Source organism: Myodes glareolus, chromosome 2, assembly GCF_982192425.1.
Source record: "Myodes glareolus chromosome 2, mMyoGla1.1, whole genome shotgun sequence".
NCBI classification, from domain to species: Eukaryota; Metazoa; Chordata; class Mammalia; order Rodentia; family Cricetidae; genus Myodes; species Myodes glareolus.
The window spans coordinates 65,342,181-65,358,166 of NC_142027.1; the positions used below are offsets into that span (position 1 = coordinate 65,342,181).

General features: G+C 43.3%; 1 protein-coding gene and 1 pseudogene across 2 annotated transcripts in view; both read right to left on the minus strand.

Annotated features, from left to right (window-relative positions):
- Hspbap1 (HSPB1 associated protein 1) overlaps positions 1-15,986 on the minus strand; it is a 55,077-nt gene that overhangs the window by 8,350 nt on the left and 30,741 nt on the right. The window contains exons 3-4 of the mRNA XM_048454167.3: positions 15,650-15,831; positions 1,138-1,274 (exon numbers count right to left, since the gene is read on the minus strand). Of these exons, the coding sequence (XP_048310124.3) occupies positions 1,138-1,274; positions 15,650-15,831 (319 nt within the window). The remainder of the gene's footprint in view (positions 1-1,137; positions 1,275-15,649; positions 15,832-15,986) is intronic.
- On the minus strand, positions 1,138-15,621 carry LOC125413066 (small ribosomal subunit protein uS2 pseudogene; annotated as a pseudogene). Its single transcript, XR_015736216.1, has 2 exons — positions 12,566-15,621; positions 1,138-1,274 (listed from the first exon to the last, which is right to left on the minus strand). The product of XR_015736216.1 is annotated as a small ribosomal subunit protein uS2 pseudogene (transcript).

Consider the following 15,986-nt stretch of genomic DNA (forward strand, 5'->3'; position numbering starts at 1 on the left):
AGCTCCCAAACTCTTATCTGCAGAAGGGTAGAGAAACTCATACAGGACTCCCTGCTGACTCTCCATATACAACAGTACACCCAGAGGTTGGCCTTTAGCAAGGACGCAACAGACCAAGAGGGAACTGCTCAGCCCCCCATAGCTTCCCAGCTGACTCATATCCACCCCTCCAAACACAGACTATTTCTCTCGATCCATTCATCATTTTGTGTCCAATGATGCTGGGAATTTGTTTGTGGCCATTTCTGGCTTTTTCTATGAGATGTCCTGCAAATGTCACAAAGGGCCAGAAGGGAAGTCAGGGCCCACATATTAGGGGAAATGAGGCTGTACTTATGACACCAAAGTACATCCTCCAGGTTGCCAAACTCAGTTATCAGGTGCTGGCCACTCGGTTCTGCCACTTAGTCAGGTGGAGACAAAAGTTCATCTAAATAACAGACTGTACTGGCTGAGTAGGCAGACACAGACTCACAAACCAAAGTCAAAGTGAGGCATAAAAACCATGTGACCCAGGCTTCCTGGCACCTGCCAGCATCTCTAAGGTCATGGTGAAGCCTCTTTCTTTCTTTTTTTTTTTTTAAAAGATTTATTTATTTATTTATTTATTTATTTATTTTGTACACAATGTTCAGCCTCCATGTATGCCTGCAGGCCAGAAGAGGGCACCAGATCTCATTACAGATGGTTGTGAGCCACCATGTGGTTGCTGGGAATTGAACTCAGGACCTCCGGAAGAGCAGTCAATGCTCTTAACCTCTGAGCCATCTCTCCAGCCCCCAAGCCTCTTTCTTTCAACACACTTCTCTGTTCTAACTCATTTGAGAGGTGGAGGGAGTGGAATGTGAACACTCCCAGGTAAAAAAGCTTAGCAGAAAGGTGCCTAGCAAGATGGGACCTCTGAGAGAATCCAATCATGGCTGAGACACACGGAAGTCATTTCATGTGCCCTCACTTCACACGGAAGGAAACAGCACAGTGGTGAAGGGAGGAGGACCTTGGTCACAAGGATGGTGGATGGGGAACGGGGTGGGGCTACTATCTCACCCCCCCTTCCTTTCCCTTTTCTTCTTCACTCTTGTGTGTGCAGACATATAAGATTGGACACCCACACATGCACACATGCACACACATTACCTTCCTTGTACCTGGAATACTAAGTTGCAACCATAGGAGTCCAGATGACAGGGAGTATGGGCTCCCAGGGAGCCAATCCACAATGTACTTTCCTGTCCATTTCTTCCAGGAAACCCAAAGTCAGACCATATCACCTCCTGTTTGAAAAAAAGTATAGTTCATCAGGAACTGACCATCCTCTGTGGTGGTTCAATGTTTACTTTTTAAGAAAGTGTTCTCAGCACTTATATTTTCTTACAGAAAATGCTAGAGATGGGAGGGGCTATGTTTTTAGGGTAGTACGAGAAAACATCTCAACCAATAATATCTGAGTAACTTCAGCAGCAGCAATCATTCAACCAACATTTACTATTTATAACACGCCAGGAACTGTTTTGGAAGCTTGTGGCCAATCAATGACTACATCAGGCCCACCAGGTGTGGCTCCTACACCTGTTAGAGACAGACAATAAATGACAGACATAATTCTGTAGCTACCTGGGGTCAAAGTGCTGCAGGCAGTGGGAATGTCACGGAGGTTAACTCAGAAGGCCACAGGCCTTTAAGCAGAGACAGTATCTGTGGGCGTAGGCACTTTATTACCCTTTTCCACTTCCATGGCCACATGAAAGAAGCCTTATGGGTGAGCTCAGTCACAGAAAACCCACACCAGAGCCTTAGCTCACTCCTACTACACCAGTCTCGAGTAGGAGGGCCACAGAATGGCTTTTGAAACAGTCATTCATAGGGATTGATTCTGCTACCTGCCCCAAGCCATGACTCCGTAAGTATGATAAAGACAGCACACTGCTCCACACCAGGGCCCTCCGAGGCAAGGTGCTGAGGCAGGTCCTGCCCACTCATAAGCCAGAAAAGAAAAACAGCCAGTGACACACGCATGAGAATGTAGGTGTATTCTTTCATCATTCATTTTTTTCTTTTTTTTTTAAAGAATGAAACATAAAGACTTTAATTGGCAGAATACTCACACGAATGCTAACACCTCAAAAAACAAAACAAAACAAAGCAAAACACCACACTATCTACAGTCTAAATTCTCCTAATTTGAGGAGAAATATTAACAACTTTATTCAAAGAGAAAAGATTTTAAAAATACATTCAATGGTAGGTTTTGAGGAAGATAGAAAAAAACATTTATTTTAAGTGATGAAACAGTAGGTTGGTCAGGGATGTCTAAGAGCTCCCCAAACATTAGAAGCTGTTGCTACTGCTCTTGGTTGTGCCCCCAGAGGCAGAATGGAAATCCCCATTGTTGAAGACACATACATACATACACACACACACACACACACACACACACACACAAATATATATATATTCATATATATGTGTATGTATATATATAGGACAATTAAAGAAAAAGAGGTTATGAATTTGAAGAGAAAGGAAGAGTATGAGGGTGGGGTTGGAGAGAGGAAAGGGAAGGGGAAAATGATGTATTACAATATCAGCCAGGTTTTTTTTTTTTTAAAGGAATGGGGTTACTTAGGAAAAAATTAAGTAGAATGTTTTGCTATGTTTACTTGATGGGTTTTGAAAGAATGAAAAGTCAATTATAGCTTTAAAGTTTGGCTTAAATTCATAAGATGAGGATCTTGAAAACATACAAATTTAAAGATGGTGAAAGTAATAAAGCAAAACATTAAAAAAAAAGATGTCTAAGATATGTAGGATGGAAGTGACGCGTAAGCGTGTTTCAAAGGGCTGGGGAGTCAATAATTGTTTGCTGTACAAGCAGGAGGACCCGAGTCCGATCCCCAGAACCCTTACTCACAGAGAAACTGGGATTGGCAGCCGACCTGTAATCCCAGTGTTGGGGAGGCAGAGACAGGTAGAAACCTGGGGCTCTCAGGCTAGCCAGCCTCACCTAATGAAGGAATTCTAGGCCAAGTGAGAGACCATGTCTCAAAAAACAAAACAAAACAAAACAAGTAGATTATACCCAAGGAGCACCCAATGTTGACCTTTGGTCTCTACCGCCCCACATATGTCCACATGTACCTGTACACCCACGTGTTCTCCTAAGGAAGTGGTTCATGGTAAGACCAAATACAGCACATCTCCCGAGTAGAAGAGCATTGTCCATTCATAGTTAATATAAGTTAGAACAAATTACAAACAGCTTTGCCAATGAAAACGAGCTTGGTTTATAACAGAGAAGAAAGGCAGACACCGATCTTCTGTCTCTTTGGATGGCCCTGCTTAGCATAGCCACAGCAAAGGTCCGTCACCCTTCTGTTACTTCTCAAAGCTGTCTTTCTCCTTCTCCAGGGTATGCAATCCTCCTGCTTCTACATCCAGGCCACAGTAACAATATTTGGCAACTGGATTCTTCTAGATACATATATCAACAATGAGAATCTACACTGAAAATTCCTTCATCTTTTTAAAATTTTATTGTGTGTGTCATGGCACACATGTGAAGGACAGAGAACAATTTGTGGGAATAAGTTCTCTCCCTCCACCATGTGGGTTCTGGGGATCAAACGCAGGTCATCAGACTTGGCAGCAGGCACCGTAGCTCACTGTGATCTTTCTGCCTTACCTTTCTTAATTAAAATGGTCCCTACCCCAGGATGATGCCTGTGCCTTAGATGTGGTAGTATAAATATCCTATTTAGGACTATTAACGCTCACTTTGTTTCAGAACTGTGAGGACTCTGAGGGACAGGCAGGCCTTATTTTTATCATGTTTTTTCCTGCTAAGGAGCCCACTAGACTCTGATGGATAGCTCCAAACCCACGCTCACAGAGATGATTCTGTTTAAACTCAGCGGGACTCAAAAACAACTTCTCCCAAAACAAAAAATCATGAATGTGGGAAGGAACTGGGTTTAACAGGAGTATGGTACACATTAGAGAGGTTTGGGGAAAGTGTGTGTGTGTGTGTGTGTGTGTGTGTGTGTGTGTGAGAGAGAGAGAGAGAGAGAGAGAGAGAGAGAGAGAGAGAGAGAGAGAGAGAGAGAGGCTATAAACACATTATTTTATAAAGGTCCCCCATAGGGAGGCAAAGGCTCAAGGCCAGCATGGTCTATAGAGTGCATTTCAGGACAGATGTACAGAAACCCTGTCTCAAACGGCAAAAACAAACAAAAACAAACGGGTCCTCAATACGTTAAACAACAGAGACTTTAAACTACAGTAAAAAATAAGAAAGTATGTCTCAATATTTTGACAGTGTACTGCATTCCTCAACTATTCCCTATATGTAAGTGACAAGATAATAAATTAGGAGGTGCACTGAATACGGGCAGACAACACAATCTGGTCCCATCTTTCTGGCCAGTCTTTAAAGCACTGTCTTAGGGCTTCCACTGCTGTGACAGAACATGGCCAAAGCAACCTGGGGAGGAAAGGGTTTATTTCACCTGACAATACATGAGGACCAGGTCCAGCACCAAGGAAGTCAAGGTGGGAACTGAAGCAGAGGCCATGGAAGCACCGGTGCTCCTCAGGGCTTGCTTCTGAGCCTGCTTTTATACACCCCAGGGTCACAGGCCAATGGTGGCCCACCCACAACACCAGGACCCTCCCATATCAATCGTTAAGCAAGAAAATGCACCCCAGAGCCCAATCTTATGGAGGCATTTTCTCAACTGAGGTCTCCTCCTCTCAGATGACCCGAGGTTGTGTCAAGTTGACATAAAAACTAGCCAGGTCAAGTGCCATGACGGCTCAGTCTCTCACTAAGGTGACTTCTCCAATACCCATGGTGGTGACACAGCACTTTTGAAAAACTGCTGGGCTACTCCTAGGAGCTCCCGGATCTGTTTCCAGATTTTTTTTTTTAAAAAAGTGTTTTGCTTTTTGTTTTTAAAGACAGACAGGTTTTTCTGTGTAGCCCTGGGTGTCCTAGTACTCACTCTTTAGACCAGGCTGGCCCAAAATGCAGATCCACATGTTTGCCGGTCTCTAATGGGATTAAAAGCCACCATGCCCACAGCTCTTAAACCTGTCCCAATGAATGAGTTCAATAGCCACTGCTTCATTTTAAAATTGCTGTACATATAATGAAGTCATCCATATTTTTACAGTTTTAACATCATTATCAACAACAACAACAAAAAAAAACATTAAAGAAAAACTGGTAGGATTTGTTCCTTCTGCCATCCCTTAGTGTCACTGTATCACTCCAGTTATTTTTCATTCACAGGTCACAATACAGCAAAACAAATTACATAATTCCACAATGAACTTACATCTGAATAAAAATAGTTGGTCACAAGCAATAAAACTAGAACTCTGAAAAATCACAAGATTGTTAACTATCATTATTATACAAAACTTAAAGTCTCTTTTTTCCTCAGGAAAAAGACCGGCAGGTACAGAAACAGAAGAGGTCATTAAGTCTCTATCTACTGGGTAAATACCTAAATTCTATTTTCTGTTTTTTTTAATCATGTGAATTCCGAGGTGCCAATCTATCTCACCAGGGAGCACCCTGTCTGAGACACCTTTAATCATTTCCAGAACACCTGCTTCCATTCCAACACATCCTCACAGCTGGGCCACAAAGTCCAACAAGCTGAACTAATCTTCCAGTTATTGCTTTTGCAGATTCTATGTCCTGGTGACTTAATGAGGCTCCCGATTCTCTGGAGCCGACCTCAATCACAATGTGAAATAGAATCTACCAGGAAAACATTCTTGGGGGGACACAATCCCTTTTATTATATGCTGATTCTTCACAGTCTCAACTTTAAGAATGCTTATCCACAACTACCAGAGATAAAGGTAATGTTTCTCACAACTTCCCTATCTTCCCAGGGCAGTAGAGACCCAGCGCTCAGCCATGCTGTGTTGATTGAATGGCATGGGTGGGGAACTAGAAGCCAGAGAGACTCATTTTGTCACACACGAAAGTCAGGTAATGCTGTGGGAGAATTGTCTGTATTCTGTCAATCATGTATTTTAATAAAACGCTGATTGGCCAGGCAGGAAGTATAGGCGGGTCAACCAGACAGGAAGTAGAGGCGGAGTAATGAGAATAGGATAAGGCTAGGGAGGAGAAAGGTTCCTCAGCCACTCCTGGGCAGACCACCGAAGAGGCAACATGTAAGCTGTCACATTGAGAAAGGTACTGAGCCCGTGTGGCTAACATAGATAAGAATAATGGGTTAAGATAAGTCATAAGAATTAATAAGTAGCCTGACCTAATGAGCCAATCAGTTTATAACCTGATGTAGACTCTGTGTTATTTTCTTTGTTGCTTGCTGGCTGTTGGGGTACTGGGAGGGACAGTAACCCCAACAAGCCGGCCCCTCATGTTACAAATGGCGCCAACGTGTGGACAACTGTATCCACATAAAGCCTGAGACAGCTTGAGAAGTAATTCTAGAACAAAATAATAGCATTATGCATGGTTTCTTGGTGGCAGCAATTTCTCGGGTCTGCTCTGCTTGCTAGAGGCAAGCAAATGCTCTCGTCTAGTAGAGGCTTCCTGACTCAGCTTTAGCTGTAAAACCTTGCAGCTCTTTTGGGAGGTCCTGCTGCGAAGCACTTAAACGGTGTTGATGAAGGGTTGAATGCATGCTTTTCGGTTTTCAGCCGTAGCAGGAAAAAGCTGCGCTGTTTTGAAGTGCCGTCTTTCTGGGCCGTCCTGCCAGGGTAAACTCTGACTCTTTCAGGCAGGCAGTCCGACTGAGTGTGGTCTGTGAGCAGAATGCTGCAGCTTGCTTGCTAACAAGGACCTTGAAACGCCATAGAGTTGTGGCAGTGAACACAGCTCTGGCTGATATCTCAGCCATGAGGCTGAAAAGTTAAAAAATGAGCTGGATCTAACTGTCAAAGCCATGGCTCTCCATATTGCTTAGTAAATTAAAGGCTCTTGTAGTCAAAAAAGAGAGAGAGATACAGTAAAGAGAGGTTCAAAGATAAAGAAAACCTCTAAAGAGTTTACAGTGTGTTAAAAATATATGGAGGCTAAAGGTTAAAGTCATTAAAAAGAAAAAAGAAAAAAGGGAGAAATAGGGTGTGGTGGTACACACCTTTAATCCCAATGCCTGGGAGGCAGAGGCATATTGACCTCTGTGACTTCAAGGGGTAGAGGTAGATTGACCTCTGTGACCTCAAGCTGTGGTAGTACACGCCTTTAATCCCAATGCCTGGGAGGCAGAGACAGATCTCTGTGAGTTCGAGGTGTGGTAGCATACACCTTTAATCCCAGCACTGGGGAGGCAGAGACAGGAGGATCTCTGTGAGTTCAAAGACAACCTGGTCTACAGTGTTATTCCAGGACAAAGATATACAAAGATCCTGTCTCAAAAAGTAAAAGTAAAAATAAAAGAAATAGAGGTTAAAATAAAGCCACATAAAGATGGAAAATGCACAGAGAATCTTCATACTGTATGCTATTATGCTCTCTTTAAATTGTTTAATTGCTGAGGAAGGAGCAACAACTGCTAAAAGACTTTTGTTTATAAATGCTGCTGAACTAACCCAAGATAGGAATTTTGAAAATACCTTGGCTTCAAAACTGAAGTCAAAAGGTATGTTACTTTGGAGAAGAGATTTTGCTTTTGTTTCCACAGAAAACGAGAGACTCTGGATTTATTCAGAGTTAAGAATAATCACCTTTGACCAAGGAAGGCCACCTGAGAAGTCTCTGACAGGAACAGATGGCCCAGATGTCTGAATTCTACATCCAGAACAGATTCAAGACTGCTGCCTGAGATGATCAAGACTCACAGGATACTCCAGTCAGGACTTGATTATAACTCTAAATTTTCTTTAGGTCCCCATAAGATCATCAGCGCCCCCAACCAGCAGGAAGTAGCCTGAAATACTACGCCCACATTCCCAACAAATGGACTATGGGTATTTTCTTTTGTTTAAAAAAAAAAAAGAGGGAAATGCTGTGGGAGAATTGTCTGTATTCTGTCAATCATGTATTTTAATAAAACGCTGATTGGCCAGGCAGGAAGTATAGGCGGGTCAACCAGACAGGAAGTAGAGGCGGAGTAATGAGAATAGGATAAGGCTAGGGAGGAGAAAGGTTCCTCAGCCACTCCTGGGCAGACCACCGAAGAGGCAACATGTAAGCTGTCACATTGAGAAAGGTACTGAGCCCGTGTGGCTAACATAGATAAGAATAATGGGTTAAGATAAGTCATAAGAATTAATAAGTAGCCTGACCTAATGGGCCAATCAGTTTATAACCTTATGGAGTCCTATGTATGATTTTTCTCTTTGGGACTTGCCGGCTTGTTGGGGTACCCGGCGGGACAGAAACCCCAACAAGCCGGCCCTCATGTTACAAGGTAAGTATCAAAATAATAATTTCAGGCCATCTCCAAGACTGCCAAGTATTTTCCAATTATACCAGTACAGTTATCAGTTTGTCAATATATAAAGATTGTATATTTAACAGAGAATTAATCTCCTTTATGGAAGAAAAGATGAAGTATATGGAAACCATAAACAGAGGTTGTAGGTTAAAACTTAAAAACCTAGAAGAAGGCTGACAGATGTTACACACTCGGTTAACTAGAAGCCGCAGAACATATGACAAGGATAAAGCCAAATATTCTTTAAAGGGTAGTAAAGATTAAGGGACTATGTAATCATTCAAATACCTATTACATATTCAGTACTATGTCAGCAGTTCTGAGGAGAAGAGTAAAGAACACAGCCAGTGTTGTTAAAGGATCAAGACACAATTTTATGAAATACTGGTCTGAATAGGACATAAAGGAATGATGGCTGGGGATGTGTGCTGAAGTGGCTGAGGTTTCAGAGCCAATGCTGAATCTGAGACAGCCCCAAGTAGAACTTCTTTGGCAAAACTTAGAGGGTCTGAGCAAAGGTCAGAAGGTGGGCGAGAACATGGACTGCCCAGCAGTCAATGGGGAGACCAGGTGGTGGCTCATGCAGACCAAGTGGTTGGGCTAGGGTGCTGGGAAGGGATTTAAATGCTACCCTGACATAGTTTCAAGTCATTCAATGTTTATGAATACAACAAAAATGTTTTGGTATTTAATATTAAACATGACTTGAGTCTCCATTTCATAAGAATTTATTTTAGAACTAGAGGAGAGAGTGTCAGAAGAATAGAATGATTATAGAAGCAATGTTGGACTCAAGCGACTCCCTCCGGCCCTTCTGAGGATCTGAAAGGTCAAAACTATCTGCACAATGTTACTGAACTGCTACTTGCCTATTTCACTGTGTTGATACTTGCACTGGTTGTGCAACAGCAAATAAAACTGATAGTGTCAGGTAGTGCAGTTAAAATATACTAGTAGTATTGCATTTTTGAGTCTTATCTTTATTTTATGTGTATGCATGTTTTACCTGTATATATTATGTCTGTGAACCACAGTGCATGCCTGATACCCACCGAGGCAAGAAGAGGGCATCAGATTCCACTGGAACTAGAATTACAGGTGGTTGTTAAATGCCATGTGGGTGCTGGGAATCAAGCTTGGCTCCTCTGGATAAGCAGCCAGTGCTTTTAACTGCTGAACCCTCTCTTAGCCCCAAGTATTATATTCTTTTTAAAAGTGTTATTGAGGTATGATCGGTGTACAGCAAACACCATATATTTAAAGCATCTGACTGATGAACTTGATCTATCTGCATTCTTGAGACTCTTCATTAAGATAATCAAGATGACAAACATTCTGACCATGTCCAAACTTTCCCAGTGCCCCTCATGATTCACGTTTCCCTCCAAATCTCATTCTCTGACAACCAACGACCTACTCTGTCACATAAATTGGTTTGTAATTTCTAGGATTTTATGGAAATTCAATTCCGTATGAAGCATTCCTTTCTCGTGCTAATATCAATCAAAGACAAACACAGGGTAAACTGAATCAAAAAAAGGACTACACCAAAGCAGATGAATTCACTTCATCACAATAAAAGGTCACAAAGTCAAGTGTAAAAAGTAAAACCTGACCAACATAAAAGAACTAGTGGTGTCCCTCTCTACATAGTAGATAAAATGAATGTATAGAAATCAGTAAGGATGTGACCCTGAAACCCCAGCCTGACTTAAAGGAGACTCACAGGGTACCCCAGCCAATAAAAGAATGCATTATATCCAAGTTTGCAAATAATATTCATCGACCATACTTTGGGCTACAAAACAAATTTACATATATTTGAAAGAATTGAAATAATGCCAGATATATTTTCTGATGACAGTGAAATCAAGTCAAAAGTCAATGACAAAAAGATGGTTAAAAAAGCCAACAAATATTATAAATCAAAGGTTACACTTTTTAAGTTATAAACTCATTGGCCCATTAGCTCAGGCTTCGTATTAGCTCTTTTAACTTATATTAACCCATTATTCTTATCTATGTTAGCCACATGGCTCAGTAAAAGGTTACACTTATAAACTAAGCAAGAAATTAAAGAATAAATCACAAGATAGGTTAGCAAATATTCTGGGTTGAATAAAACTGCACTTTAGCTATATGACTTTAGAAACTCCTGAGTACCAAACACTGTGTCCATAAAAAAGTGTGGCACCAACAAACGTGATCTTAAATAATGAGACACATCAAGCACACTGTGGGGCACACCAGCATTTGGAAGAGCTACATAATTCAGTAATCCAACATTTCCTAATAGCCAATGAACGACATTACGCAAGGGGATTTTATTATAGGAACACGAGTTCTTTCACTGTGATTTCATAGTCTATTCTGCAGCTAATGAATTTAAAAAAAAAAGCATGCTGGACAATGGGGCTCACGCCTTTAATCCCAGGCAGAGGCAGGCGGATCTCTGTGAGTTCAGGGCCAGTCTGGTCTACAGAGCCAATTCCAGAACAGCCAGGACTACACAGAGAAATCCTACCTTGAAAAACAAAAACAAAAACAAAATCAAAACAAAAAAGAAAATAGCCCTCATCAAGTTTGTGTGATATTTTAAAGATTCCCAACTGTCTGAAAAGATCGTTAAATACTTCCCCCTTTCTCAGTTGTATATGCTGAGACAAGATTTTCTTCATCTCTTAACAGACCAACAAATTGCAGCAGCTATACTGCAGCAGATAGGAGACTCCAACTGCGCGCTGCAGCCAGGCAGGAAGATGACTTGCAGAAAACGGAGAGCAACCCACTCTTCTAATCACGTTGAATTTCAAAGCATATTCTCTTAGGATATCATTGGTTATTAACATGTAATGGGCTTATTGTGCTATTTATTGTATTGCTTTACCAATTATCTCATGTCAATATAAAAAGGCTTGAAACAGTAACAAGCATGATTAAGTAACAAAGCTAACTGCATTTTTAAAAGCACAACAAGAATTTACGTACCTATGATGTATGTGAGAGAAATGAAAAACTGGTCAGAGTGTCAGAGTGACCTAATCGCTTTCCACCTGAACCACGCTGTTTAGGCTAGACTATTTTGGAAAACACTTCATATGTGACAAGGACCATCACAGGAGCTGGTAACAACTGGGAGAGCATTGCCTCAAGGACAGCCAAGAACTGGCCAATTAAAAATATGTCCGTAGTATGCTTCATCTATGTACCTCAAGGATAGATAAGAAAGGGCCAACCAAGAACATACTCATGTTCATACTTCATTTGCATAATGATATCATGTTTTTAGAATTTGCTGTCCTCAATTAGTTCTGGGTATGAAAATTAGGTGAAAACTGGTGGTCCTGCAAAATGGTCTACAAAAAGTCCTGTAATCTCTGGAAGGGAGCTCCTCCGGCCCTCACTGCCTTGAGTGTGCTAGATGAGTTCCGTGCCTAGGCTCGTACAATAAACCTTGCGTTTGCATCCAAGTTCCCGATCCCTGGTGGTCCCTTTGGGAGGCAAGAAGTCTGGGCATAACATATAAAGAGTTGGTACCCAGAAAACTATCAGATAAGGACAATATAATATTAACAGTCTTTACTGTCTACAAGAGAACTAACTTCCACAACGTGAACTGACATGAACTCACTGGGCTAAAATCACCAGATTTACAAGGGCTTACTGAGAACTCCAGCTTATTCCCATCCTTAATGGCCAAGCCGTACACATGCCCAGTGGTGGCTATGCCTGAGAAGGGACAGTCACCTGACCAAGTTTGGTGAGAGGCAGTCAAGGTAGCAGGAGCTAGACTCAGCATGGCTGGATGTACTTCACCTAACTTGAACAGACCCCTAGTGAGAAAAGGTTCACACAACCTCTTTGTGCCTTGTCTTCCTTAAAACAGATGATCATGAAATCAAGTGTCACTGTGAGGATTCTAGATGTCAGGCATTTAGGGGCCAAGAGCATGTGAGCGCTTGGTAAATATCATTATTGCACAAGAGTTTCTGAAATGTGCTGGGAGAGGGTGGAAGTACAATCTACGAGTAGCTGAGGGGAATGGGGAAGACCAAAGTACTCTAAAAGTTAATTATGAAATCTATGAGTTACAGGGTTAAAGATCCACAATGTGATTCAAAATTATAAGAAACCCCATCTACCTCAGAAGATGATTGTGGACGGTGTTGAGATTTGGAAGCATTTACTGAGTATTTTCAAAATCGACCCATTTATTTCATGGCTGTGAGAATACAGAGGCGCTACAGACGAGGGTGCCCAGCCAGATTCCCGCACTCAGGAGGTAGAGACGAGGATGGGGAGGGTAAGGCCAGACTGGGCTACACGGTGAGAGCTTCTCACGAGAGGAAGGAAAGAAAAACAAAGGAGAGGGGAGGGAGGAAAGTGGGAAGCTCAAGAAATAATGAGGGTGAGGGAAAGGTATATCTTCCCCTCTTTTATAAAAATCACCCTTTTAACTTTTAAAAGGTTAGTAAAGGAAAATGACCAAATATCTGTAGTTACAGTAACTATGTGAATACCTAGACTCAGTAAGAAAAAGAAAAACACAGGTTGAACAGGTGTGAGAGCATCACACACAGGAGAGGGGTTCAGAGCGGGGGTGGCCATAGGGGAGCAGGCACGGACATCACACATAGGAGAGGGGTTCCCTAGCAGGGGCAGTCATAGGGGAGCAGACATCACACACAGGAGAGGGTTCAGAGCAGCAGTGGTCATAGGGGAGCAGGCACGGACATCACACACAGGAGTCCAGGGCAGGAGTGGTCATAGGGGAGCAGGTACGGACATCATACACAGGAGTCCAGAGCAGGAGTGGTCATAGGGGAGCAGGCACGGACATCACACACAGGAGAGGGTTCAGAGCAGGGGCGGTCATAGGGGAGCAGACATCACACACAGGAGAGGGTTCAGAGCAGGGGCGGTCATAGGGGAGCAGGCACGGACATCATACACAGGAAGGGTCGGTCATAGGGGTGCAGGCACGGACATCATACACAGGAAGGGTCGGTCATAGGGGTGCAGGCATGGACATCATACACAGGAAGGGTCGGTCATAGGAGTGCAGGCATGGACATCACACACAGGAGAAGGTCCAGAGCAGGAGTGGTCATGGGTGGGGCAGGCAAGGGCAGGGGTGGGGAGCAGAGGGCTGTGGTCGGGAATAGTCTGACTAAAGGGGAAACACTTCCCTCCACAGAAGATTAGTACTGGTGCTGGACTCTGCAGCTAGGCCTGTCAGGGGTAAGGCAGTCATATAAACAAGCTCCCTGAAACCACTCCCTATTGCCCCACACCTAACGTGAAACAGAAACCAGAACAAGGAATTTGCAAGATCACCCCACAAAACAAACCGACAGTTTGAGATAGAATACACTAAAGAGGAAAGAGGACATGGCAGTCTACAGCCCCTGCTGTCAGTTGTGTCATGCAAAGAACTTCCATATTCTTGCTTCCACAAGTATTCCTACACTTCAGCAGGGGGTCTGTCATCATTAGGAGCCCAGAACTCTGCCTCGGGCCATAAGCTACCCGAGGACACCAGAGCCTGAGTAGAGACAGAAGGCAGAGGCAGCCTGGCCAAGGCATCTGCGTGGAAAGCAGCTTCCATCTCTCCTCTTCACTGCACCACAAGGATTTCTTCCTTCCCTTCCTTCCTTCCTTCCTTCCTTCCTTCCTTCCTTCCTTCCTTCCTTCCTTCCTTCCTTTCTTTCTTTCAGCCTTAGGAACTTTATTTTCCTTCCACCTGTTTTCCCTTTGCTCAGGTGTCTGCAGAGGAGCTCAGGACCACTCAGTGGTGGCTCCAACCCACTCGGTGGCCTGCATTATGGGAGCTACTGACCAATCCTCAGTGGCTGGCTGGGCACTCCAGTCTTCAGTGGGGAACTGCTGGATGGGTACCGAGGGCTGCACACCCTCAGACCGGTCAGCCATCTCTGGCTGAGCAGCAGTGAATTCAGGAGCTGGTGCAGTCCATTTGCCCTGAAATTCCTCCTTGGTCACGACCTTCTCAGCAGCAGCCTATTCTTCCTTCTCAATCTCCTCTGGGTCTCTGTAGAAGTAAAGATCAGGCATAATCTCCCATGGGTGCTCACGAAGATAGTGCCATGCATGCGCAGTACTTTCTGGGCCAGCATCCACCACATCAGACCCACTGAATGAGCTCCTTTGTTGATGTACGGGATGGCTATGTCCACGTAGCGCAGAGGCGAGTCTGTGTTACACAGGGCAATGGTGGGTAGATTCATGTAGAAAGCCTCTGTGGGGGGCTGGGGCTCAGCCCTGGGATCGGTCACCACTAGAAGCTGTGGCTCCCTGAAGGCTGCCTGGGTCTGGTTAGTGAAGGTCCCTGGGGTGAAATGGCCAGCAATCCGAGTGGCTCCAGTGGCGGCAGCAAACTTCAGCACCGCTCGCTGCCCAACCGCTCGCTGCCCAGTGCTCCTGGAGGAGATGGTGCTGACACCAGCAGGGTTCTCAATGGTAACAAAAGCCCGAGCTGCAAGCAACAGCTTCTCCCAGGTCCTCTCCAGATTGATGATGTAGATGCTGTCGCTTTTCCTTTTGTAGATGTACTGCTCATCTGAAAGTCGAGGTTGGTGCTACCTAAGTGGGTTCCCACAGCGAGGAATTTGAGGACATCCTCCTCCTTCATCTGCAGGACATCAAGGGCTCCAGACATTGTGTAAATTTCCCTTTAAGCGACATTGGGAATCAAGAACAACGCTGTATGGACCCAGCCCGGGGCAGCGCAGAAGAGCCAGAGCAAGGAGTTCTGCGCAGGCTAAGGAAAAATAAAGTTTTACACACAGTCTATGCTTCTAGTACAATCTAAATGTCACAGGCATTGTTTAAAGATGGAAGGGTGTGGAGGAAGTGCCTCTCATCTGTGTGGGCCAAATGGTCAGGTCTCACATGATAAATATGAGAAAATGGTAGTTAAGGAAGGAGGGACCAGCGAAATTCTAATTTAGGATTACTCTCAGGAGAAAATTTTTACCAAGACTAAAAAGAGTACATAACTCAGCCAGGTGATAGTGGCACATGTCTTTAATCCCAGCACTCGGGAAGCAGAGGTAGACAGATCTCTGTGAGTTTGAGGCCAGCCTGGCTACAGAGAGAGTTCCAGGACAGCCTCCAAAGCTTAAAAAAAGAAGAAGAAGAAGAAGAAGAAAAAAAAAGAAACAAAACAAAACAAAAACCAAAAACCAAAAACCAAAAGTATAACTCACCTGGAAAACATCTGTCTTGTCTTCAAACAGATTGACAAAATATTTATAGTCAGCATAAGCCCAGAATTTAGAACGGTCATAATCTTTAAATGGTCCAGAGACATTAGAATGGTCACAGTTCCAGGCCAGAAACTCCTCCAGTGTAGCATCCACATAACTACATGCAGTTTCAAACTGAGGAACTGCAAAATAAGGAAAAACAATTTGAAATGTTTAACAAGCACAGCATCTACTATTTTAAAAGGTAAACATCGACCAAAATATTGTTGCATTTTATACTTGTTTAACAATTTACATCATTTACAATAAAACAAAAAGAATGGTTTTGTTCTTAAGA